The sequence below is a fragment of the Papio anubis genome, chromosome 5, assembly GCF_008728515.1.
Source record: "Papio anubis isolate 15944 chromosome 5, Panubis1.0, whole genome shotgun sequence".
NCBI lineage: Eukaryota > Metazoa > Chordata > Mammalia > Primates > Cercopithecidae > Papio > Papio anubis.
In genome coordinates, this window is record NC_044980.1 from 63,887,074 (window position 1) to 63,910,910 (window position 23,837).

General features: G+C 43.4%; 1 protein-coding gene across 1 annotated transcript; it reads left to right on the forward strand.

Annotated features, from left to right (window-relative positions):
• The first annotated feature begins 1,844 nt into the window (after nucleotides 1-1,844).
• Nucleotides 1,845-22,809, forward strand: CENPH (centromere protein H). Its single transcript, XM_003899760.5, has 9 exons — nucleotides 1,845-2,072; nucleotides 4,424-4,479; nucleotides 7,841-7,889; nucleotides 8,894-8,968; nucleotides 10,212-10,268; nucleotides 15,289-15,352; nucleotides 15,704-15,755; nucleotides 20,882-21,045; nucleotides 22,005-22,809. The coding sequence occupies exons 1-9, from the start codon at nucleotides 1,939-1,941 to the stop codon at nucleotides 22,095-22,097; spliced, it is 744 nt and encodes a 247-aa protein (XP_003899809.2). The 5' UTR covers nucleotides 1,845-1,938; the 3' UTR covers nucleotides 22,098-22,809.
• Nucleotides 22,810-23,837: the final 1,028 nt, after the last annotated feature.

The following is a 23,837-nucleotide window of genomic DNA, read 5'->3' on the forward strand; positions in this document are numbered from 1 at the left end:
CACATGGCAATAAAGGTGATCTGTACAACTCACGCATTATATTAGGGTCAGACATCAGATTGTTACACCATTTTTGATACCAATTTTGACCATCTGGTTAAGGTGGTAACCATTAGCTGTAACATTCCTATAAAGTGCTGGTCTCTAGTTTTTGCACTCATTAATTATACTTTCCTGACATTTATCTCCCTGGTAATATGGTAGTTTTCTATCATCTCTTCTACCTTTACTATTGACTTTCTAATGGATAGCTCGCTACCCACACCCACCCTCCCCCCGCCTCAGACAGGGTTTCACTCTATCACTCAGGTTGGAGTGCAATGGTGCTATCTTGGCTCACTGCAACCTCAGCCTCCCTGGTTCAAGCGATTTTTCTGTCTCAGCCTCCGGAGTATCTGGGATTACAAGCTTGTGCCCCTGTGCCCGATTAATTTTTGTGTTTTTAGTACAGATGGGGTTTCACGATGTTGGCCATGCTGGTCTCAGACTCCTGGCCTCAAGTGATCTGCCTGCCTTGCCTTCCCAAAGTGCTAAGATTATAGGCATGAGCCACCGTGCCAGGCCTTATACCCACCGTTTTTGTTTTACTGTGGTTTTTTTTTTTTTTAATTGCGTTTTATGACCCTTTATGGTGGTGGTTCTCAAAGTGTCCTCATCAATAAGCAACAGCAACTTTACCTGGGAACTTGCTACAAATGCAAATCAGAACCCTAGGGACACCCAGAAATGTGTTTTAACAAGGTCTCCTCCGAATTCTCACGTTGGATAACCACTGCATTATTATTTTTATAAAAAAATTTTTGAGACAGTCTTTTTTGCATTTTTAGTAGAGATGGGGTTTCACCATGTTAGCCTGGCTGGTCTCGAACTCCTGACTTCAGGTGATCCACCCGCCTCAGCCCCCAAAGTGCTGGGATTGCAGGGGTGAGCCACCACGCCCGGCGAATTTAACTTTTATCAGGAGTCGTATTACATTAATAATGCAGAGGAAGAAAACAGCACAGTATGATCAAGATTAACTAGGGAGTAATTAGCTGTAAAAGAACTCTCGACTCTCTTGTTCAAAGAGGTTCAAGCTGCTGTGCTTGTGCGGGAAGGGCTGTGTCCCTTACACGGCCGACTCTAACGAAAAACTACAAATCAGTCATTTGTCCTTCATTTTCTCCATTCCCCCCACTCACTACACAGCTAAGAAAGCTCAAAGGTACCCTGCAGACACTGAAAACTTGAGGGCACCCAACTCTCAGTTACGAGTGGTGCCAGTCATAATGACAGAATGAAGTATCAGTGCAAGAAATTTAAAGCGTGTGGATGTCTCCAGGCTGGAAGTCTGGGTTCGAAATGTCTGCAATGCCTCGCACTTGTGGCCCGTGGATATCCCTGAACTTCAGAAGCCACTGGTTTCCCCGCCAAACGAAAGGTATGCACCTCATGGGTTCAGGTCAAAAAAGTCTTCTAAGCAACCCTCTAATGTTTATCTTTCACAGCCTGCCGGGCACACCCATCTTCAAAGGCAGCGGACGGAAAAGAAGTGCCAAGATGGGTGGACACACAGCTGTGGCCGCACTCACGTGTCCCAGCACCAAGGCCGAATGACCACTTAGGTCAGGAGATTTTCCCCCCGAGGCTGCTGTTCCCGGGAGGTGTCCCAACGTCTCTAGTCCAGCCCCTAGCTCAAAACTCTACACATCTGACGCTTAACGAAAGCTATTCCAACTTTTTACCAGTGGTCTGCAGTTATTTTCACCAGCAGAGCCCGGATGAAAAAGGAGCGAGAAGCAGCCGCGGCAACCGAAAGCCCAGGCGGAAAGGGTGGGGCCCTGGGCGGAAGAGGCGGGGCTCTCGGGCCTTTTCCCGGCGTCAATTTAGTGGCGGGAAAAGCGACGTCTTCTGAACGGAGTTTTCCTGCTGAGTGGTAGCCTTTCCCCTCAACCAGCAATGGAGGAACAGCCCCAGATGCAAGCCACCGACGAGCCCGCGGACTCCGGAGAGGAAGGCGGGGCAGGCGGGCCGCCGCAGGTCGCCGGCGCCCAGGCGGCGCCCAGCGAGGACCGCATGACCCTGCTCCTCAGGTTGTTCCCTTTGGCCGCCTCAGCCGGGGCCAAGTGGGTGTTGTGGCCCGGAACTCCGCCCTTTGCTCAGAAGGGCTAGGGTTCGAATTCACGCTCGGTCACGTCATGTCTCCGTGACAGCCTCATTCACTTAAACTCTTGAAGTTCTTTCTTCATCAGCGAAAAGGAGAGAAAAATGACCCCCTGGTAGACAGGTTATAAGGGTTAAATGAGACAGTCTAGGAAAGTGTTGAGCACAGTGTCCCGGGCCCTTGGAAAGTCCTTAGAAGCTGTAATTTCTCCTCCTGTTTCCCCCCTGCGCCCCCGGTTTACAGGCAAGTTGAATACCAGACCTAAATTGAAAGGAAGGTGTCCCTACCTTTTCTTTTAGAACTACGACCCCTTCGTAACCCAGAAGCTTTATATGTTATATATTCTACTAAGCGGATGATGTTTATACTTTTCCACTAAGCGGTTGCTGGGGAAGATTCGATGAGAAGGGACATCCGTCTTCCAAACCAGTGAGCAGGAGAAGGTCCTGGGCCAAATCTGCCTAACTGCCTATTTTTGTGTGACCACTCAAGCTAAGCGTAGTTTTTATGTTTATGTGGTTGCAGGGAAAAGATAATAAAAATATTTCATAATACTTGAACTCTATCAGAAATTAAAATTTCAGTTTCCATAAATAGTTTTATTGGAATACAACTTTCCTGCACAAGGGTGGAATTGAGTAGCTAAAACAGAGACCATGTGACTCACAAACCCTAAAAAAATTGCCATCAGGTCCTTTACAGAAAAAAATGTGCGGTCCTCTGTTCTATATCATAAAGGTAGTTTTAAAAAAATCGTTATGGGTCGGGCGCGGTGGGTCACGCCTGTAATCTCAACACTTTGGGAGGCCCAGGCGGATGGATCACCTGAAGTCAGGAGTTCAGACCAGCCTGGCCAACATGGTGAAACCCCCTCTCTACTAAAAATACAAAAATTAGCTGGGTGTGGTGGCGCTCACCTGTAATCCTAACTACTTGAGAGACTGAGGCAGGAGAATCACTTGAACCCAGGAGGCAGAGGTTGCATTGAGCCGAGATCGTGCCACTGCACTCCAGCCTGAGTGACAGAGCAAGACTCTGTCTCAGGAAATATAAATAAATAAGAAAATAAAGGCAAAAGTTTCAGAATTATGAAACTGTCATGCAAGTGTGAACTATTTTGTAAATATAATTTATTTGGGAGGCTGAGGTGGGCAGATCACGAGGTAGGGAGTTCGAGACCAGCCTGGCCAGTATGGTGAAACCCCGTCTCTACTAAAAATACAACAATTAGCTGGGCGTGGTGGCAGGCTCCTGTAATCCCAGCTACTCAGGAGGCTGAGGCAAGAGAATTGGTTGAACCCGGGAGGCAGAGGTTGCAGTGAGCCGAAGATTGTGCCATTGCACTCCAGCCTGGGCAACAGAGCAAGACTCTTGACTCAAAAAAAAAAAATTAATTACCTTTTTTTCTTTTTTAAATGTTTTGGATAATGAAAACATACCTATTTCTTTTTTATTGCTTTTTCCTCCTTACCCTTGCTGTCATCTTAAATTACCATTTACTCATTGTTTTTCTTTTTTCTTTTTTTTTTTTTTGAGACGGAGTCTCGCTCTGTCGTCCAGGCTGGAGTGCAGTGGCGCGATCTCGGCTCACTGCAAGCTCTGCCTCCCGGGTTCACGCCATTCTCCTGCCTCAGCCTCCCGAGTAGCTGGGAGTACAGGCGCCCACCACCTCGCCCAGCTAGTTTTTTGTATTTTTTTAGTAGAGACGGGGTTTCACCGTGTTAGCCAGGATGGTCTCGATCTCCTGACCTCGTGATCCGCCCGTCTCAGCCTCCCAAAGTGCTGGGATTACAGGCTTGAGCCACCGCGCCCGGCCTGTTTTTCTACTTATGTATGATTTTTGGATTTATAGAACAATTGAAAAACTAAGTGAATCCAAGGATTAGTATCTTTGTTATTTTTCTGTATCTCCTGATAACATCTGTATTTGTAAATAATTACAGTGGTTTGGGGTTTAATCAGTTTGGTCTCTTCTTTGTATTGCATCCTTAGTTCAGTCTGGCCTATTAAAAATAATCTTAAATGCCAATTTTTTAACTTTTCCTTACAGATGCTGTTTTCCCAGTGTATTCCATTTTGTGTCTTCCTCTGAGGCCTTGAAATTCTTTATACCCATTTTAAATAAAATGGGGCCAAATTAGAAGTTTGTAATTATGAGTTTAATTATTTGTATGTATTTTGTGATATCAGCTTCCGAAAAAGAATGAGTTGGTTCGTCATACGGTAATGAGTAAAACCTTAATAAATATGTGACTTTATATTCTCTTTATCTGTTTTCAGGCTGAGAGCACAGACAAAACAACAGCTCTTAGAATATAAATCAATGATTGATGCAAGTAAGTATTTTCATTTTCAAATTAGGGTTTTGTTGTTTGTTTGTTTGTTTTTTTGAGACAGGATCTTGCTGTCACCCAGGCTGGAATGCAGTGGCGCAGTCTCCGGTTTACTGCAGCCTCAGCCTCCTGGGCTCCAGCAGTCCTCCCACCTCAGCCTCCCAAGTAACTGGGACCACAGGCACATGCTACCACGCCTGACTAATTTTCTGTATTTTTTTGTAGAAACAGGGTTTTGCCACCACACCTGGCCTCAAATAAGATTTTGTGAATTTGATGATTAACAGTTCTCGAGGAAAAATAAAATTAACTTTACCAAAAATTGTTTATATATGTTCTAGTGTAGCAAAACTGGTAAACATGCAAGATATTTATGAAGTATGGTAAGTATGGTGAAGGAAACAAGGCATGATAAGAGGGAGGGGCTTCTTTTCATAGGGATGGCTTCTCTAAGAAGATAATTTTAGAGCTCAGATCCAAATGAGAAGAGTTTACATTCCAGTAGTCTTTTTGTTCTCTGTATAGCTAGTACCATTTTTAAGGGATTATGACATCCAAAACCTAGATTTAGTTAACATTGTAGAATTTCTGTACCTAGGAGAAGACAGATGTAAGGCAGGTCACAGGAAGTTTAGTTGTAGCCTTTGAAAGAAGATGTTTATCTAAAATTGACTATCTGATCTTTTAGAGGCCAAGATAGGAAGATCACTTGAAGCTAAGAGTTTGAGATTGGCCTGGGCAACAAAGTGAGACTTCGTCCCTACAAAAATGAAAAAACTTAACCGGATATGGTGATACATACCTGTAGTCCCAGCTGGGACTCACTGGGCTCAAGTGATTGAATCACTGTACTGTACTTCACTCCACTGGGCAATAGAGTGAGACTGTCAAGCAATCAATAGAGAAATAAGTATTGATTCTTTTACTGTTTAAAAAATATATATATGGCCAGGCATGGTAGCTCACGCCTGTAATCCCAACACTTTGGGAGGCCGAGGCAGGTGGATCAGCTGAGGTCAGGAGTTCGAGATCAGCCTCACTAACATGGAGAAACCCCATCTCTACTAAAGATACAAAATTAGCCGGGCGTGGTGGTGCATGCCTATAATCCCAGCTACTTGGGAGACTGAGGCAGGAGAATCGCTTGAACCCGGGAGGCAGAGGTTGCAGTGACCCGAGATTGCGCCACTGCACTCTGGCCTGGGCAACAAGAGCAAAACTCTGTCTCAAAAAAAAAAAAAATATATATATATATATATATATAACTGAGACTTTATTGGTTAAAGGATTGTTTTTTACAATAAAGGGATCTATTTTAAGGGTACAATTTGATGAGTTTTGACAAATTTCTAAATCTGTATAATCACTACCACAATCAAGATACAGAACATTTTCGGCTGAGCGTGGTGGATCAATCTGTAATCCCAGCACTTTGAGGGTCCAACACGAGATGATTGCTTGAGCCCAGGACAACCAGCCTGGGAAACATAGTGAGACCCCATCTCTAAAAAATCAAATTGGCCAGATGTGGTACCATGTGCCTGTAGTCCCACCCAGCTGGGGTAGGAGGATTGCTTGAGCCTGGAATATCAAGGCTGCAGTGAGCCAAGATCACACCACTGCATTCCAGCCTCAGTAAAAGAAGGAGACCCTGTCTCCCAAAAAAAAAAAAAAGATACAGAACATTTTCTTTTTTTCTTTTTTCTTTTTTTTGGATGGAGTCTTGGAGTGCAGTGGCAAGATCTCGGCTTACTGCAACCTCCGCCTCCCGGGTTCACCGCCTCAGCCTGTCAAGTAGCTGGGATTACAGACGCCTGCCACCATGGCCAGCTAATTTTTGTATTTTTAGTAGAGACAGGGTTTCACCACCTTGGCCAGGCGGATCTTGAACTCCTGACCTCATGATTCACCCACCTCGGCCTCCCAAAGTGTTGGGATTACAGGCGTGAGCCACTGTGCCCAGCCAGAACATTTTCATACCAAAATAATCCCACGTGCCGCTTCACAGTCAGTCCCCACCCTTTCCTCCAGCAACCACCAATTTGATTTTTGTTACTATGGAATTGTCTTCTAGAGTTGTATTGTCTGATGGGGTAACCACTAGCCACAAGTGACTTTTTTTTTTTTTTTTTTTTGAGATGGAGTCTTGCTCTTGTCCCCCATGCTGGAGTGCAATGACTCGATCTCGGCTCTGTGCAACCTCCACCTCCTGGGTTCAAGGGATTCTCTTGCTTCAGCCTCCCAGGTAGCTGGGAAAACAGGCACCTGCCACCACGCCTGGCTAATTTTTTGTATTTTTAGTAGAGACGGGGTTTCACCATGGTGGCCAGGCTGGTCTCTTAACTCCTGACCTCAGGTGATCCACCTGCCTCGGCCTCCCAAAGTACTGGGATTACAGGTGTGAGCCACCACTGCTGGCCACACATGTGGCTTTTTAAAGCTAATTAAAATGAAATAAAATTTAAAATTAAGTGTATATCAAATGCTTAGTTGCCACATGTGACCAGTGGCTAACTTATGGGGTAGCATAGATATGAAACATTTCCATCATCATAGTGAGATGATCTTGCTCAGCGACCCAGGCTGGAGTGTAGCTAGTAAGATTTTGGCTCACTGCAACCCCTACCTCGTGGGCTCAATCGATCCTCCCACCTCAGCCTCCCGAGTAGCTGGGACTACAGGCATGCACTATCGTGCCTGGCTAATTTTCAGTAGAGACAGAGTTTCGCTATGTCTCCCAGGCTGGTCTCAAACTCCTGGACTCAAGCAATGTGGTTAGTCATCATTGAGATGGGCTGTAAATGTAAAATACAGACAGAATAATGTGAAATATGTCATTAGTAATGTTAAACTGACTGCACATTGAAATAATATTTTTGGGCCGGGCGCGGTGGCTCAAGCCTGTAATCCCAGCACTTTGGGAGGCCGAGATGGGTGGATCACGAGGTCAGGAGATCGAGACCATGCTGGCTAACACGGTGAAACCCCGTCTCTACTAAAAAATACAAAAAATTAGCCGGGCGAGGTGGCGGGCGCCTGTGGTCCCAGCTACTCGGGAGGCTGAGGCGGGAGAATGGCGTGAACCCAGGAGGTGGAGCTTGCAGTGAGCTGAGATCCGGCCACTGCACTCCAGCCTGGGCGACAGAGCGAGACTCCGTGTCAAAAAAAAAAAAAAAAAAAAGAAATAATATTTTTGATCTATTGGGTTAAATAAGTATATTAAAATTAAATTTCACTGTTTCTTTTCTGTAATGTGGAAATGACATTTTAAATGATGTATTTTGCCCTTGTGGCTTATATTATATTCCTTTTGGACAGCACCTTTCTAAAATGTTAGTAACTTCAAAAAATTGTTTATTTGCAGATGAAGAAAAAACTCCAGAACAAATTATGCAAGAAAAGCAAATCGAAGCGTATGTTATATTTAAAAATTTTGTTTATGGTCTTTACTAAGATTTAATCATATTTTCTATTATCTTGTTGTTAGAGATGGAGTCTCACTATCACGCAGGCTGGAGTATGGTGATGTGATCATAGTTCACTGAAGCCACGACCTCCTGGGTTCAAGGGATCCACTGGCCTCAGCCTCCTGAGTAGCTGGAACTACAGGCTCATTGTACCAAACCTGACTTTTTAAAAAATATTTTGGGGCCGGGCACGGTGACTCATGCCTGTAATCCCAGCGCTTTGGGAGGCCTAGGTGGGTGGATCACCTGAGGTCGGGAATTCAAGACCAGCCTGACCAACATGGAGAAACCCCGTCTCTACTAGAAATACAAAATTAACTGGGTGTGGTGGCACATGCCTGTAATCCCAGCTACTCAGGAGGCTGAGGCAGGAGAATTGCTTGAATCCAGGAGGCAGAGTTTGCGGTGAGCCGAGATCACACCATTGCACTCCAGCCTGGGCAACAAGAGCGAAACTCCACCTCAAAAAAAAAAAATTTTTGTAGAGATGGGGCCTCACTTTGTTGCCCAGGCTGTTCTCAAATTCCTGGCCTCAAGTAATCCTCCACCTTGGCCTCCCAGAGTTCTGGGATTGTAGGCAAGAGCCACTGAGCCTGGTCATAATCTCATTTTTTATGCTATAACATTGTTTTTCTTTTTCCTTTCGTTTATTTTTCCAGATAACTTGTGATGCATATATTGGGAAGTTGTTAATTTGGGATGGAGATTTATATGTACACAAGTGATCACGTTATAACTTTCTGGCCTCCCTTTTTATAAGATACTGAGTGAAGTAGCTCAGGGGCATTAGTTTGCTAAATGTGTAAATACACATTGGTATATTGAGCCTGTAGAACACTTTTATTTAGATAGAGGTGTTTTACTTTTTTAAGGGCTTACTTCATACATTTATTTCAATAATGTCTTTTTCTGATATTGCTGATACTCTTTTGCTCATGTTTCTTTGATAGTAAAATTGAAGACCTGGAAAATGAAATTGAAGAGGTGAAAATTTCTTTTGAGATAAAAAAGCTTGCATTAGACAGGTAATTATTACATTTTAAATATAAGCATTGTGAACTGAATGCAAAATGGGTATGAGGGCAAAGTGGAGGGAATCTTTTAACTGGGCTGGATGAATTAGTCAAGCACAGTGATGATTAGATAATGGTCACACGAAAATTTTATTATTATTACTATTTTTTAATTTGACACGGTCTCACTCTTGCCCACGCTGGAGTACAGCAACATTATCACTGCTCACTGTAGCCTTAACCTCCCAGGCTCAAGTAGTCCTCCTGCCTCAGCCTCTGGAGCAGCTGGGACTACAGGCATGCACAATCACGCTTGGCTAATTTTTAAAATTTTTTATAGAGAGGGGGTCTCACTGTGCCCAGGCTGGTCTTGAACTCCTAGGCTCAAGCAATCTTCTCGCCTCAGCCTTCCCAAAATGCTGGGATTACACAAACCCAGCCTGGTCACACAAATTTTGAGCCCTGGGAGAAAATTTGCATTACAGATGCTTCTCAATTTGCAATGGGATTAGGTCCTGATAAACCCATTGTAAATTGAAAATATGGTAAGTGAAAAATGCGTTTAATACACCTAACATGGCTGGGTGCAGTGGCACACGCCTGTAATCCCAGCACTTCGGGAGGCCAAGGCGTGTGGATCACCTGAGGTCAGGAGTTCAAGACCAGCCTGGCCAACGTGGCAAAACCCTGTCTCTACTAAAAATACAAAAATTAGCCGGGTGTGGTGGCGTATAGCCTATAATCCCAGCTGCTAGGGAGGCTGAGGCAGGAGAATCACTTAAACCTGGGAGGCAGAGATTGCAGTGAGCCGAGATCACGCCACTATGTACTCCATCCTGGGCGACAGAGCAAGACTGCCTCTCAAAAAAAAAAATGTTTTAAAGTTTATAGTCGTATATGGTTTTGTATTCCCTAAGTCCTTTATTTCAGGCCCATCCTGATCTTTTTAGTGGCTTAATCCTTCCACTGAAAGTAGATGGTTCAGAGAACTCATTCAGCTCAGGCCAGGTTTCAGATTTACCTGGCCCCTCATTCTGGCAGTGTATACCCACATGCAACAGCCCTATCCATCTTGGTGTTATTTCATATTTCTATGTTTTATTTCTCAAAGTATTTCTCATGTAATAATATTTTAAAACCTACTTCTGTTTTATGTATATTTGAAGGGAAATCAATCTTTGTCATGTTTGGAATTTTTTTAATGTACCACAAATGTTATCCATGTTTTATAATGCAAGCTTTTTCCCTCTCATAGGATGAGACTTTCAGCTGCACTTAAAAAAAACCTGGAGAAAATTAGCACCCAGTCTAGGTATGATTTTCTTTTTCTCTGGATTCAGTAAGGATGGGATTTGCATAGTGACTTTAGTTTTGTGAATTTTAAAAAATTATTACTGCGAACTACCTTTATCTGGGGAATAAGGAAAGTGATGAAATTTTTGTAGGCCCTCCCCAAAATTACAGCAACTTCTATAGTTCTAATGATATTTTGTTCTATATGGATCGTAACTGTAAGAAGCAGAAGAGTTTATCCAGAAGATTGGAAAAATTTAAAGGAAAGCTTTAAAAGTTCATTTTTTTTCAGTATTTACTATAAATTAGGAACAGGGCTATCTCATTTAATCCATCCAAAACCCAATGAGATAGGAAATGTACTCCTCATTTTTTATTGGTAGAAATGAGCGTGTTCGGATCAAACAATTTCCCAAGGGATGTAATGTAAAGACTAGCAGGTCAGGTCTTCTGTATCCTGATATCTGGCCTCAGAGGTCTTATCTCTCAAAGCTCTTGTGATAAAATAGCCCCTTCTTCCCTTGAGCACCAGAAAAATTCTAAGATGGGTTTAAGCACTTTTTTTTTTTTTTTTTTTTTTGGAGATGGAGTCTTGCTCTGTCACTCAGGCTGGAGTGCAGGTCACTCCAACCTCCACCTCTCGGGTTCAAGCGATTCTCATGCCTCAGCCTCCTGAATAGCTGGGATTACAGGTACCTGCCACAACACCTGGGTAATTTTTGTATTTTTCGTAGAGACGGGGTTTTACTATGTTGGCCAGGCTGGTCTGGATCTAGGCACTTTTATCTTGAGTATCTTAGCCCACACTGATACACGTTTTCCCCATATTCCAGCTAAATCCAGGATTACATAAATCCAAAAATCTGAATTTGAACACTCATAACTTTTTCTCTCCCATAAAAGGAGAGTTTAGCCTGGGTACAGAGGCTTATGCCTATAATCCCAACACTTTGGGAGCCTGAGGCAGGAGTATAGATTGAGCCCAGGCATTTGAGATCAGCCTGGGCAACATAGGGAGGCCTCAGCTCAACAAAAAATTTTTAAAAATTAGCCAGGCGTGGTGGAGCCACCAGTAGTCCTAGCTACTCCAGAGGTTGAGGGGAGAGGATCAGCCTCCTGCCTTGATTCTAGGAGGTCATCGGGCTGCAGTAAGCTGTGATCTTGCCACAGCACCTTAGCCTGGGCAATAGTGAGACCCCATCTCAGGACAAAAAAAAAAAAAGAACATTATTGAGCTTAAGGTGTGGGGTGCAGGACATCAGGACAGATTCATCATATTGTTACTGAAATGTCAGGGATTTGGTCTAGGTTCTGTTGCTTGCTGCACAGAAATGTAATCACTGACATGAGTATTGTCAGGAAGAAGGCTTTGAGTACTATAGCCAAGGAGAGGGGAGATCAGTCTCATCTCCTAGATGGACTAAAATTAAATCCATCTAGGGTGTTTTGTTTTGTCTTGTTTTGTTGAGACAGGGCCTCACTCTGTTGCTCAGGCTGGAGTGCAGTGGCGTGATCCTGGCTCACTGCAGCCTCGACCTGCCAGGTTCAAGCAATCCACTTCAGCCTCCCAAGTAGGTGGGACTACAGGTGCACCCCACCGTGCCTGGCTAATTTTTGTATTTTTTGTAGAGATGGAGTTTTGCCTTGTTGCCCAGGCTGGTCGCGAACTCCTGAGCTCAAAGTGATCCACCTGCGTTGGCCTTCCAAAGTGCTGAGATTACAGGCATGAACCACCACACTCTGCCAAATTAAGGGTTTTTATAGCAGGGAAGATATGTAACCATGTATGGGAAAACAGGAATTAGGGAGGGGTAAGGAAGAGGAGTTAGTCAATAGGAAGCAGGTAATTGGTTAGGCGGTCCTGATGGGTGAGGGGTCTGATTCTTATTGTCCAGAGGGTGTGATCTTGTAAGTTTCAGTTCTTTGATACTATCTGGGAGGCCTGATGGTTGGTTTCCTGAGAAAGGAACTCAGATAAGACAATTGTAACTTTCTCAATTTTAATACAGGGAGGGTCGGTTTCTCTTTATTCAAAAGAAATCATAAACATCAGTTCTGTGGGACAATTGGGCCAGTTTCACTGTTGACACCAAAAAACAACAGAAGGGTCAGACCTGGCACGGTGGCTCACGCCTATAATCCCAGCACTTTGGGAGGCTGAGGCAGGCGGATCTTCTGAGGTCAGAAGTTCGAGACCAGCCTGGCCAACATGGTAAAACCCCATCTCTACTAAAAATGCAAAAATTAGCCGGGCGTGGTGGCAGGTGCCTGTAATCCCAGCTACCTGGGAGGCTAAGGCAGGAAAATCTCTTGAACCCAGGAGGCAGAGGTTGCAGTGAGCTGAGATTGCACCACTGCACTCCTGCCTGGGCAACAGAGTGAGACTCTGTCTCAAAAAAAAAAGAAAAAAAAAAAAAAACCAGAAAGGTCAAATAGGCTAAGGCAGTGTTTTATTAGCACATTTTAAAGTTTACAACTGTTAAGAAAAAAAATTAATTGGGATACAACTAGAATGCCATTAGGCTGAACCATCTTTAGCCTTAAGCTCCAGCACCTTGGGGTTCCTATGTAAGCCTGTTATTAACAGTAAAATGGAGCTTAAGCTTACCCAATGAGAAACTGCCAACTAATCTCTACCTAGAGATGTTCCACTTAAACCAACCAATTATATTTTCTGTCTTTCTTCTATGAACACCTTATAAAAGCTTCCTCACTCAACTCCCACAGTAGAGCACTAAACAGCTTACAATCCTGTGCTGCCAGATGCATGAATTGTCTGGTAAAATAAAGTTGTTACATTTTAATATGCCTAAATTTATCTTTTAAGACAACCAAATATAGCTGTAAATAGTAGAAAAAAATGAGTTCAGCTCTCCCAGGTTTATGCAGATTCCCCCTTTTGGCCTTCTCAGTTAGTTGCTTCTATAGTGTTTTTCACACCTGGCTGATTATCAGAATAATGTCTATTATAATGATCACATTGTTGGTCCTATCCCAAACTTTCTGAATCAGCATATCTTTTTTTTTTTTTTTTTTAGACGGAATCTTGCTCTGTCATCCAGGCTGGAGTGCAGTGGCATGATCTTGACTTACTGCAACCTCTGCCTCCCGGGTTCAAGCGATTCTCCTACCTCGGTCTCCTGAGTAGATGGGATTACAGGCACACACCATCACACCTGGCTAATTTTTGTATTTTTAGTAGAGATGGGATTTTGCCATGTTGGCCAGGCAAATCCTGACTTCAAGGGATCCACTGTACCTGGCTTTTTTTTTTTTTTTTAAATAGAGATGTAGTCTTGCTATATTGCCCAGGTCTCAAACTCCTGAACTCAAGCAGTCCTCCTGCCTCAGCCTCCCAACGTGCCGGGATTACAGGTATGAGCCATAGAACCGGGCCTTGAATCAGCATATCTGAAGTTTGGGGACTAGGAATCCTCACTTAACAAGACTCCCATGTGACTGTGGCACTCTGAAGTATGAGAGCCACTGCTTTGCCCAGTCTTATTCCACACCCTTTTACTCCCACCATACCAAACTACTTGATCTAGGTAATTATTTTATGTCCTTATTCCACTTTGTGCATAACTTTGGTTCATGTTTGTTACTGCACTACAGTATGATTGTGGTTTTATTTTTCTCCTCCACTAGATTCTTTCCTCTTTGAAAACAGATACTGTGTTTTATTTTATTTTACATTCCTGGCACCTGGCGTAGTTCTTGAAAGCATGTAGTAAGTACTCAAAAATATTTGTCAAAGTAAAGGTAAAAAGCAGTTTATTCCTTGAAACTATTCTACATGCTGCAATAATGGTGGATACATGTAATTATACATATGTCAAAACCCAGAGAATGGGCGGGACCTCAGTAGCTTATGTCTATAATCCTACCACTTTGGGAGGCTGAAGAGGGAGGATTGCTTCAACCCTGGAGTTCCAGACCAGTCTGGGCAATATAGGGAGACCTCGTGTCTACAAAAAATTAAAAAATTAGTGGGACATGGTAGTGTATGCCTATAATCCCAGCTGCTTCAGAGGCTGAGGCAGGATGATCGCTTAAGCCCAGGAAGTTGAGGTTGTGATTGTGCCACTGCACTCCAGCCTGGGTGGCAGAGCAAGACCCTGTCACAAGAACAAACCCATAGAATATACACAAGCAAGAGTGCACCTTGATGTAAAATCTGGACTTTGGGTAAAAATGATGTGTCGATATAGGTTTGTTGATTGTAATAAATGTGCCACTTTGGTAGGGGATGTTGATAATGGGAGAGGCTGTGCATGTGTTGGGGGCAGGGTGTATATGAGAAATCTCTGTACCTTCCACTCAGTTTTGCTGTGAAACTAAAATTACTCTAAAAAATAAATTCAAAACAAAAACTAAAATTGCTCTAAAAAATAAATTCAAAGCAAAAGCAGCTTGTTAGGAAGTTATCAGGGTGTTTCCTCTCTAAATATGAAATTTTTAGAAATGTTCCCACATTTTAAAATTTGGTATTCTTCAATATCTGTGACCAAACATTTTTCTAGGGAAATGCATCTCTAGTTTCAACAGAAATTTGGATTACATCAAACTTTTCCAGATTTATTTTGTTTTTGTTTTTGTTTTTGTTTTTGAGACGGAGTCTCGCTCTGTCGCCCAGGCTGGAGTGCAGTGGCCGGATCTCAGCTCACTGCAAGCTCCGCCTCCCGGGTTCACGCCATTCTCCGGCCTCAGCCTCCCGAGTAGCTGGGACTACAGGCGCCCGCCACCTCGCCCGGCTATTTTTTGTATTTCTTAGTAGAGACGGGGTTTCACCGTGTTAGCCAGGATGGTCTCGATCTCCTGACCTCGTGATCCGCCCATCTCGGCCTCCCAAAGTGCTGGGATTACAGGCTTGAGCCACCGCGCCCGGCCGATTTATTTTGTTAAACTGACTTTTTATCCAAGTGTATGGTAGATTTAATGAAAGTAAGTTTTCAGTCATTGATTCCTTCATTAATGACAGGTATTTTTAATTAAGTTACAAATAACCTTAATAAATCATCTTTTTGTTTCCTTTTCAGTGTGCTCATGGATAACATGAAACACCTAGTAGAGCTAAATAAATTAATAATGAAATCACAGCAGGTAAACTTACACATTAGGCTGATTATGCATTCTCATGATTTTACTCTCAACTTCTTGCTGGTAACTGTAATGTATATGATTAAATAGGATTGTCCAAAGGGAATGCTATGATTGGAATTCGCTGTCCTTAAGTTCTGTCTTTTTTTCAAAATTCTATTATTTCTGACTAATGTTGAACATTATCTACTTAAAAGTTAATTTACTGTCTTCCTTTTGTTGTGTGGAAATAGAGGAACTGAAAACTGAAACTTTAGATAACTAAGGCTAGTAGATAAAACTCAGTGATTTAAGTATTACAGGTTTGTCCTTACCTACAGTGATGTGCTTTAACTTTTTTATTTTTAATAACAGGAATCTTGGGATTTAGAGGAAAAACTGCTTGATATTAGAAAGAAGAGATTGCGTATGTAAAACACTTTTTTTGGCAGAACACATTTTTCTTACTTTATAGATTGATAAGGCCAGATCTCTTAGCCACCGAGAAATTTCATAATTTCTGACTTTCAAAATTTCTTTAAATTTTTGACATGGCAGCTTAAAAAGTGATATAAAGTACATTTTGTTCTATTTATTCTCATTGTTTTAGAACTTTATTTTCGTTTGTTGTTGGTTTTTTTTGAGACAGAGTCTTGCTCTATCACCCAGGTGGAGTGCAATGAACTATCTTGGCTCACTGTAACCTCTGCTTCCCGAATTCAAGTGATTCCCCTGCCTCAGCCTCCTGTGTAGCTGGGACTACAGGCACCCACCACCACGCCCAGCTAATTTTTGCTTTTTTTTTTTTTTTTGAGACGGAGTCTCACTCTGTCACCCAGGCTGGAGTGCAGTGGCGCGATTTTGGCTCACTGCAAGCTCCGCCTCCCAGGTTTACGCCATTCTCCTGCCTCAGCCTCCCGAGTAGCTGGGACTACAAGCGCCCGCCACCTCGCCCGGCTAGTTTTTTGTATTTTTTTAGTAGAGACGGGGTTTCACCATGTTAGCCAGGATGGTCTCGATCTCCTGACCTCATGATCTGCCCGTCTCGGCCTCCCAACGTGCTGGGATTACAGGCTTGAGCCACCGCGCCAGGCCCTTTTTTTTTTATTTTTTTATTTTTTTAATTCTTTAATATGGTATTTTTTTTTGGAGAAAGAATCTCACTCTGTCACCCATGCTGGAATGCAGTGGTACAATCTCGGCTCACTGTATCCTCTGCCTCCTGGGTTCAAGTGATTCTTGTGCCTCAGCCTCCAGAGTAACTGAGATTACAGGTGTGTCCCACCACACCTGGCTAGTTTTTGTATTTTTTTAGTAGAGATGGGATTTCACCATGTTGGCTAGGCTGGTCTTGAACTCCGAACCTCAGATGATCCGCCTGCGTCAGCCTCTCAAAGTGCTGGTTACAGGCATGAGCCACTGCACCTGGTCAAATTTTTGTATTTTTAGTAGGCACAGGGTTTCACCATGTTGGTCAGGCTGGTCTCGAACTCCTGATCTCACGTGATCCACCTGCCTCGGCCTCCCAAAGTGCTGGGATTACAGGCATGAGCCACTGTGCTGTGCCTCATTATTTTAGAACTTTAAATCACAAAATTAGTACATTCTCAGAAGGGGAAAAATAAAATGATGTGGTAAATTATAACACAAAAGTCATGCCTGTTTTCTGTGTGACCACAGTTTGGTATTTATCATTCTAGACTTTTCCATATCCATGTAAACATTTTATGTATATATATACACACACACACATATATAATTTCTAAATAAGATGATATGTATGGATCTACAGCCTTTTCACTTAATTTATCATGACATGAGATGGTTTTTTGCATTGAAACTGTTGAAATGTTTATATCAAAGGCAATGCACACTGTAGAACATTTGGAAACAAAGGTATGCAAAGGAAAAGTTAAATTTTTAAATTTTCCATCAAAAGATAATCAGCCTTCAAAGCTTTTTTTCTTTTCTTTTCTTTCTTCTTTTTTTGGTGAGAAAGGGTCTTGCTGTGTCACCCAGGCTGGAGTGCAGTGGCGTGATCATAGTTCATTGCAGGTCATTGCAGCTTTGACCTCCTGGGCTCAAGCCGTCCTCCCACCTCAGCTCGCAAATAGCTGGGAATACAAGTGTACTCCACCATGCCCAGCTAACTTTTTTGTCTTTTGTTGACATAGAATCTTGCTGTGTTACCCAGGTTTTTCTTGAACTTCTGCTCTCAGTGATGCTCATGCCTTGGCCTCCCAAAGTGCTAGGATTACAGGCATGAGCTACTGCACCTGGCCTGTATTTCTTTTTTTTTTTTTCTTTTTTTTTTTTGTGAGATGCTGTCTCGCTCTGTCACCCAGGCTGGAGTGCCGTGGTGCAGTCTTGGCTCACTGCAACCTCTGCCTCCTGGATTCAAGAAATTCTCTGCCTCAGCTTCCCGAGTAGCTGGGATTACAGGCGCCAACCAGCATGCCTGGCTAATTTTTTGTATTTTTAGTAGAGACGGGGTTTCACCATCTTGGCCAGGCTGGTCTTGAACTCCTGATCTTGTGATTCACCCACCTCTGCCTCCCAGAGTGTTGGGATTACAGGCATGAGCCACCACACCCAGCCTTTGTTTGTTTTTGTTTTGAAATAGTCTCGCTTTGCTGTCCAAGCTGGAGTGCAGTGGCGTGATCTTGGCTCACTGCAACCTCTGTCTCCTGGATTCAAGCCATTCTTCTGCCTCAGCCTCCCAAGTAGCTGGGATTACAGGCATGCTACCACACCTGGCTAATTTTTGTATTTTTAGTAGAGACAGGGTTTCACCATGTTGTCCAGGCTGGTCTCGGCAGAACTCCTCACCTCAGGTGTGCTGCCCGCCTCCACCTCCCACAGTGCTGGGATTATAGGCGTAAGCCACTGTGACTGGCCTCTTTCTTTGTTTTTTGAGACAGGGTCTTGTTCTGTTACTCAGGCTGGAGGCATGCTCATGGCGCGCTACAGCCTCGACTTCCTGGACTCAGGCTATGCTTTCACCTCAGGATCCCTGATAGATAGGACTACAGGTGCATGCCACCATGCCTGGCTAATTGGTTTTTTTTTCTGTAGATTTCTTAAATTTATTTTTCTCTAGAGACAGGGTTCACCATGTTACACAGGCTGGCATAGAACTCCTGGGCTCAGCCGGGTGCGGTGGCTCACGCCTGTAATCCCAGCACTTTGGGAGGCCGAGACGGATGGATCACGAGGTCAGGAGATCGAGACCATCCTGGCTAACATGGTGAAACCCCGTCTCTACTAAAAATACAAAAAAATTGGCTGGGCGAGGTGGCGGGCGCCTGTAGTCCCAGCTACATGGGAGGCTGGGGCAGGAGAATGGCGTGAACCCAGGAGGCAGAGCTTGCAGTAAGTGAGATCGTACCACTGCACTGCACTCCAGCCTGGGTGACAGAGTGAGACTCTGTCTCAAAAAAAAAAAAAAAACTCCTGGGCTCAAGTAATCTGCCCACCTTGGCCTCCCAGAGTGCTGGAATTACAGACGTGATCGATCGATCCACTGTGCCCAGCCAGATTTGTTGGTTGTTTTTGTTTTTTTTTTTTTTTGGATACAGAATTTCTTGTTGCCCAGGCTGGAGTGCAATGGCATGATCTTGGCTCACTGCAACCTCTACCTGCCAGGTTCCAGCAATTCTGCCTCAGCCTCCTGAGTAGCTGGGATTACAGGCACCCGCCATCACTCCCAGCTGATTTTGTCTTTTTAGTAGAGATGGGGCTTCTCCATGTTGGTTAGGCTGGTCTCGAACTCCCTACCTCAGGTGATCCACCCACCTCAGCTTCCCAAAGTGCTGAGATTACAGGCATGAGCGCTGCGCCTAGCTGGTGGTGTTTTTTTTGTTTTGTTTTGTTTTGTTTTGAGATGGAGTTTCGCTCTTGCCACCCAGGCTGGAGTGCAATGGTGCGATCTCGGCTCACTGCAACCCCCGCCTCCCGGGTTCAAGCAGTTCTTCTGCCTCAGCCTCCTGAGTAGCGAGGATTACAGGCACCTGCCACCATGCCCTGCTAATTTCTATTTTAGTAGAGACGGGTTTCACCATGTTGGCCAGATTGGTCTCCAACTCTTGACCTCCGGTGATCCACCCTCCTCAGCCTCCCACAGTGCTGATTACAGGTGTGAGTCACTGCAGCCTGCTCAGATTTGTCATTTGTAAACATTATATAGATTTGCCTGTTAGCAGATAATCTCAGGGTCAGTAGTAGTATTGGTCATCTTGTTTATTCCCCCCACGTTTTTTTAAGTAGAATCTTGGTCTTCCTATGTTGCCCAGGGTGGTCTCGAACTTATAGCGATTCTCCTGCCTCTGCCTTCCAAAGTGTTGGGATTATAAGAATGAGCCACCCATGCTCAGGCTATACCCTTTTGATGATTCATTTTTTCCACTGTATTCCAACCTCATTTAATACATTAATGTTGAAGAACAGGCCCCTGAAATACATCCATTTATATTTCCAAGTAGTTTAATTCTTAGACTATTTCCAGTAATACAAAAAATGGTTGATGATGTTTATCCCTGGAGAGGGGAATCTTACTTTATTTTTCCTGAGACAGAGTTTCACTCTTGTTGCCCAGGCTAGAGTGCAGTGGTGCAATCTCGGCTTACTGCAACCTCTGCCTCTGGGTTCAAGTGATTCTCCTGCCTCAGCTTCCTGAGTAGCTGGGATTATAGGCACGTGCCACCATGCCCAGCTAATTTTTGTATTTATCATGGAGATGGGGTTTCATCATGTTGGCTGGGCTGGTCTCAAAACTCCTGACCTCAGGTGATCCGCCCACCTCAGCCTCCCAAAGTGCTGGGATTACAGGCGTGAGCTCGGCCAAGGAAGCTTACTTTTCATTTAAAATTAATCTTATTTTGTTGGGCATGGTGGCTCATGCCTATAATCCCAGCACTTTGGGAGGCCAAGGTGGGTGGATCACTTGAGATCAGAAGTTGGAGACCAGCCCAGCCAACGTGGCAAAACCCCCATCTATACTAAAAACACAAACATTAGCCAGGTGTGGTGGCGGGTACCTGTAATCTCAGCTACTCAGGACACTGAGGCAGGAGAATCACTTGAACTCCTGGGAGGCAGAGGCTGCAGTGAGCCGAGATCGCACCACTGCACTCCAGCCTAGGTGACAGAGTAAGACTTCATCTCAAAAATAATAATAATAAAATAAATGTTTCTATGTTTCATTTTTGTAATTAAAGAAGAAAAAGATATATGTATTTCCTACCTGTTTTGGCAACCCAAAATAAGCCCTTGATACATGATACCACTTGAAATATCTGTAGACAGCTGTTATTGTCATACAGAAATACCTGGAACATTTCACTAAGGGCATTGCTAAGTACAAAATTAAAATATTGTTATTTTGCACCAGGGAAGTCATTTTCAGATCATAATAAAATTGCAACCTAAAATGCTGCTCATTAACATTTTTCTCTTGACTAAAATAACCAAGAAGTGATCTACTTCATAATTTTTCAAGATCCTACTTTGTAGAGGTATTATATATGGTATATTATTTTATTTTTAACCTAACAGAATTAAAACAAGCTTCAGAAAGTAAGCTTTTAGAAATACAGACTGAAAAGAACAAACAGAAGATTGATTTGGACAGTATGGAAAACTCAGACGGGATAAAGATCATACGACAAAACCTACAGATGGAGATAAAAATTACTACCGTTATTCAACATGTGTTCCAGGTAACATTTATATAAACTAGCAAGAAAAGTAAAGTACTTTTTTTGTTTTTTGAGATGGAGTTTCACTCTTGTTGCCCAAGGTGGAGTGAAATGACTCAATCTCAGCTCACTGCAACCTGTGCCTCCTGGTTCAAGCAATTCCCTTGTCTCAGCCTCCTGAGTAGCTGGGATTACAGGCGCCCACCACCACACCCGGCTAATTTTTTAATTTTTAGTAGAGACAGGTTTTCACTATGTTGGCTAGGCTGGTCTCAAACCCCTCACCTTTAGGTGATCCATCTACTTTAGCCTCCCAAATTGCTGGGATTACAGGCATGAGCCACTGCACCTGGCCAACTATTTGATGATGCTATTATACAGTATTGACTTAACTTTCAGCTAGTTTTTGATCTTGATGAAATAATTCAATGTTTAATATTGGTCTGTTTGTATATATTTGGAATGTGTGTATACCTAATGCTTAAGGTCTTGATTTTCCTTTTTTCTTTTTTCAGACGGAGTCTCACTCTGTAGCCCAGGCTGGAGTGCAGTGGCGTGATCTCGGCCCACTGCAACCTCCTCCTGGGTTCAAGCAATTCTCCTGCCTCAGCCTCCTGAGTAGCTGGGATTATAGGCATCTGCCACCACACCTGGCTAATTTTTATATTTTTGGTAGAGATAGGGTTTCGCCATGTTGACCAGGCTGGTCTCAAACTCCGACCTCAGGTGATCCTCTGCCCGGGAGGTGGAGGTTGCAGTGAGCCAAAGTTCACACCATTGCACTCCAGCCTGGGTGACAGAACAAGACTCCGACTCAAAAAAAAAGGAAGAATGTATTATCATTTTTTTCTTATCACAGAGCTACACATGTAGTAAATGTTAATTATTTGGTAAGATTAGTGAAAAATGATATTCTAAAATCTTGTTAAATTTTTAAAGTACTTGTAACTTTAATTTAAAACAATTTTTTTTCTTTACAGAACCTTATTTTGGGGAGTAAAGTCAACTGGGCAGAGGATCCTGCCCTTAAGGAAATTGTTCTGCAGCTTGAGAAAAATGTCGACATGATGTAATAAGAATTCATTTCTGACATATTTTACATTTTTGGCAATCCCAACTCTTACTTGGAATATTTCTGTGCATTTGTTTGTCCACCATAATTTTAGAAAAGCATATCCATAACATTTACAGTTGTACAGTTGTGGTTAGTTATTTTTAGTGGGATTGAAAGTAATTTTTTTCTTTTTATATTTCTATATTTAGTTTGCTTTTTTTTTTTGAGACGGAGTCTCACTCTGTCACCCCGACTGGAGTGCAGTGGTGCGATCTCAGCTCATTGCAACCTCTGCCTCCCGGGTTTAAGCAGTTCTCCTGAATAGCTGGGACTAAAGGTGCACACCGCCATGCCCGGCTAATTTTTTGTATTTTAGCAGAGATGGGGTTTCACTGTGTTGCCCAGGCTGGTCTCGGAACTCCTGAGCTCAGGCAATCTGCCGCCTCGGCCTACCAAAGTGCTAGGATTACAGGCGTAAGCCCCTGAACCTGGCCTAGTTTGCATTTTTTTCCTATCAGTTTTATAAGTTAAGAAATAAAAGGAATTAATGTTACTCTATCTTATTTTTTTTAATTGGCGGCCTTTAATAGTACTCTATCTTAGTAATTACAAAATCGACTTGTCACTTTTTATAGCATTGCAGTCCATTTTTGAAAAACTCTTAATTTGAGCACTTTATTAATTTGGAGCTGTTGAACATTTTTACAGCTAATGTAGTATTTTCAACATTGTTTTTTTGTTTGTTTGTTTTTTGTTTTTCCTTGAGACAGGCTCGCTTTGTCACTCATGCTGGAATGCACTAGTGCGATTTCAGCTCACTGCAACCTACGCCTCCTGGGTTCAAGCAATTCTCATGCCTAAGCCTCCTGAGTAGCTGAGATTACAGGTGTGGGCCACCATGCCCAGCTAATTTTTTGTATTTTCAGTTGAGACAGTGGTTTCACCATGTTGGTCAGGCTGGTCTTGAGCTCCTGACCTCAAATTATCTGCCTGCCTTGGCCTCCCAGACTGCTGGGATTACAGGCATGAGCCACTGCACCTGGCCTCCACATTCTTTTTAGAAGGACGTGAAACTTGAAATTATGTTAGCATTTGTTTTCTTTTCTTTTTTTTTTTTTTTGAGACGGAGTCTGCCTCTTTTGCCCAGTTTAGAGGGCAGTGTGGCACGATCTCAGCTCACTGCAACCTCTGCCTCCTGGGTTAAAGCAGTGATCCTGCCTCAGCCTCCCTAGTAGCTGGGACCACAGGCACGTGCCACCACGCCTGGCTAATTTTGTGTTTTTGGTAGAGATGGGATTTTGCCGTGTTGCCCAGGCTGGTCTCAAACTCCTGAGCTCAAGGCCACCCATCTTGGCCTCCCAAACTGCTGGAAAGTGAACTTCTGAGCTCAAGGCCACCCATCTTGGCTTCCCAAAGTGGTGGTGTGAGCCACCGCACCTGGCCAAGTTCCTTCTTAAGGATCAATTCTGAGAGAGAAATTATATTAGCTTTTCCTAAAATCATGCTGAATAATAACCCCAAATCTCAGTAGCTTATAACAGACATTTCTCTTTTGGGTCTGTCCTTCAGCTCATAATTCTAGGACTCGGGCTGAGGGAACAGCCACAATCTGAAACATTCTCATGGCACAGGGCAGGAGCTTATGATGTCAAGTCCAATTATACCAGTATGATTAAAGTTTCTGTTTGAAAGGGGCTGACATTGATGAAACCCGACATGATTGAGGCAGGAAAGTATACTTCTCCCATGGCAGGGGAGT

Excerpts from the sequence above, each read along its gene's own strand:
- CENPH (XM_003899760.5), top strand. The coding sequence starts at position 1,939 with ATGGAGGAACAGCCCCAGATGCAAGCCACCGACGAGCCCGCGGACTCC. Across the intron at positions 7,890-8,893 it reads CAAGAAAAGCAAATCGAAGC|TAAAATTGAAGACCTGGAAA; the intron begins GTATGTTATATT and ends TTTCTTTGATAG. Across the intron at positions 8,969-10,211 it reads AAAAAGCTTGCATTAGACAG|GATGAGACTTTCAGCTGCAC; the intron begins GTAATTATTACA and ends TCCCTCTCATAG.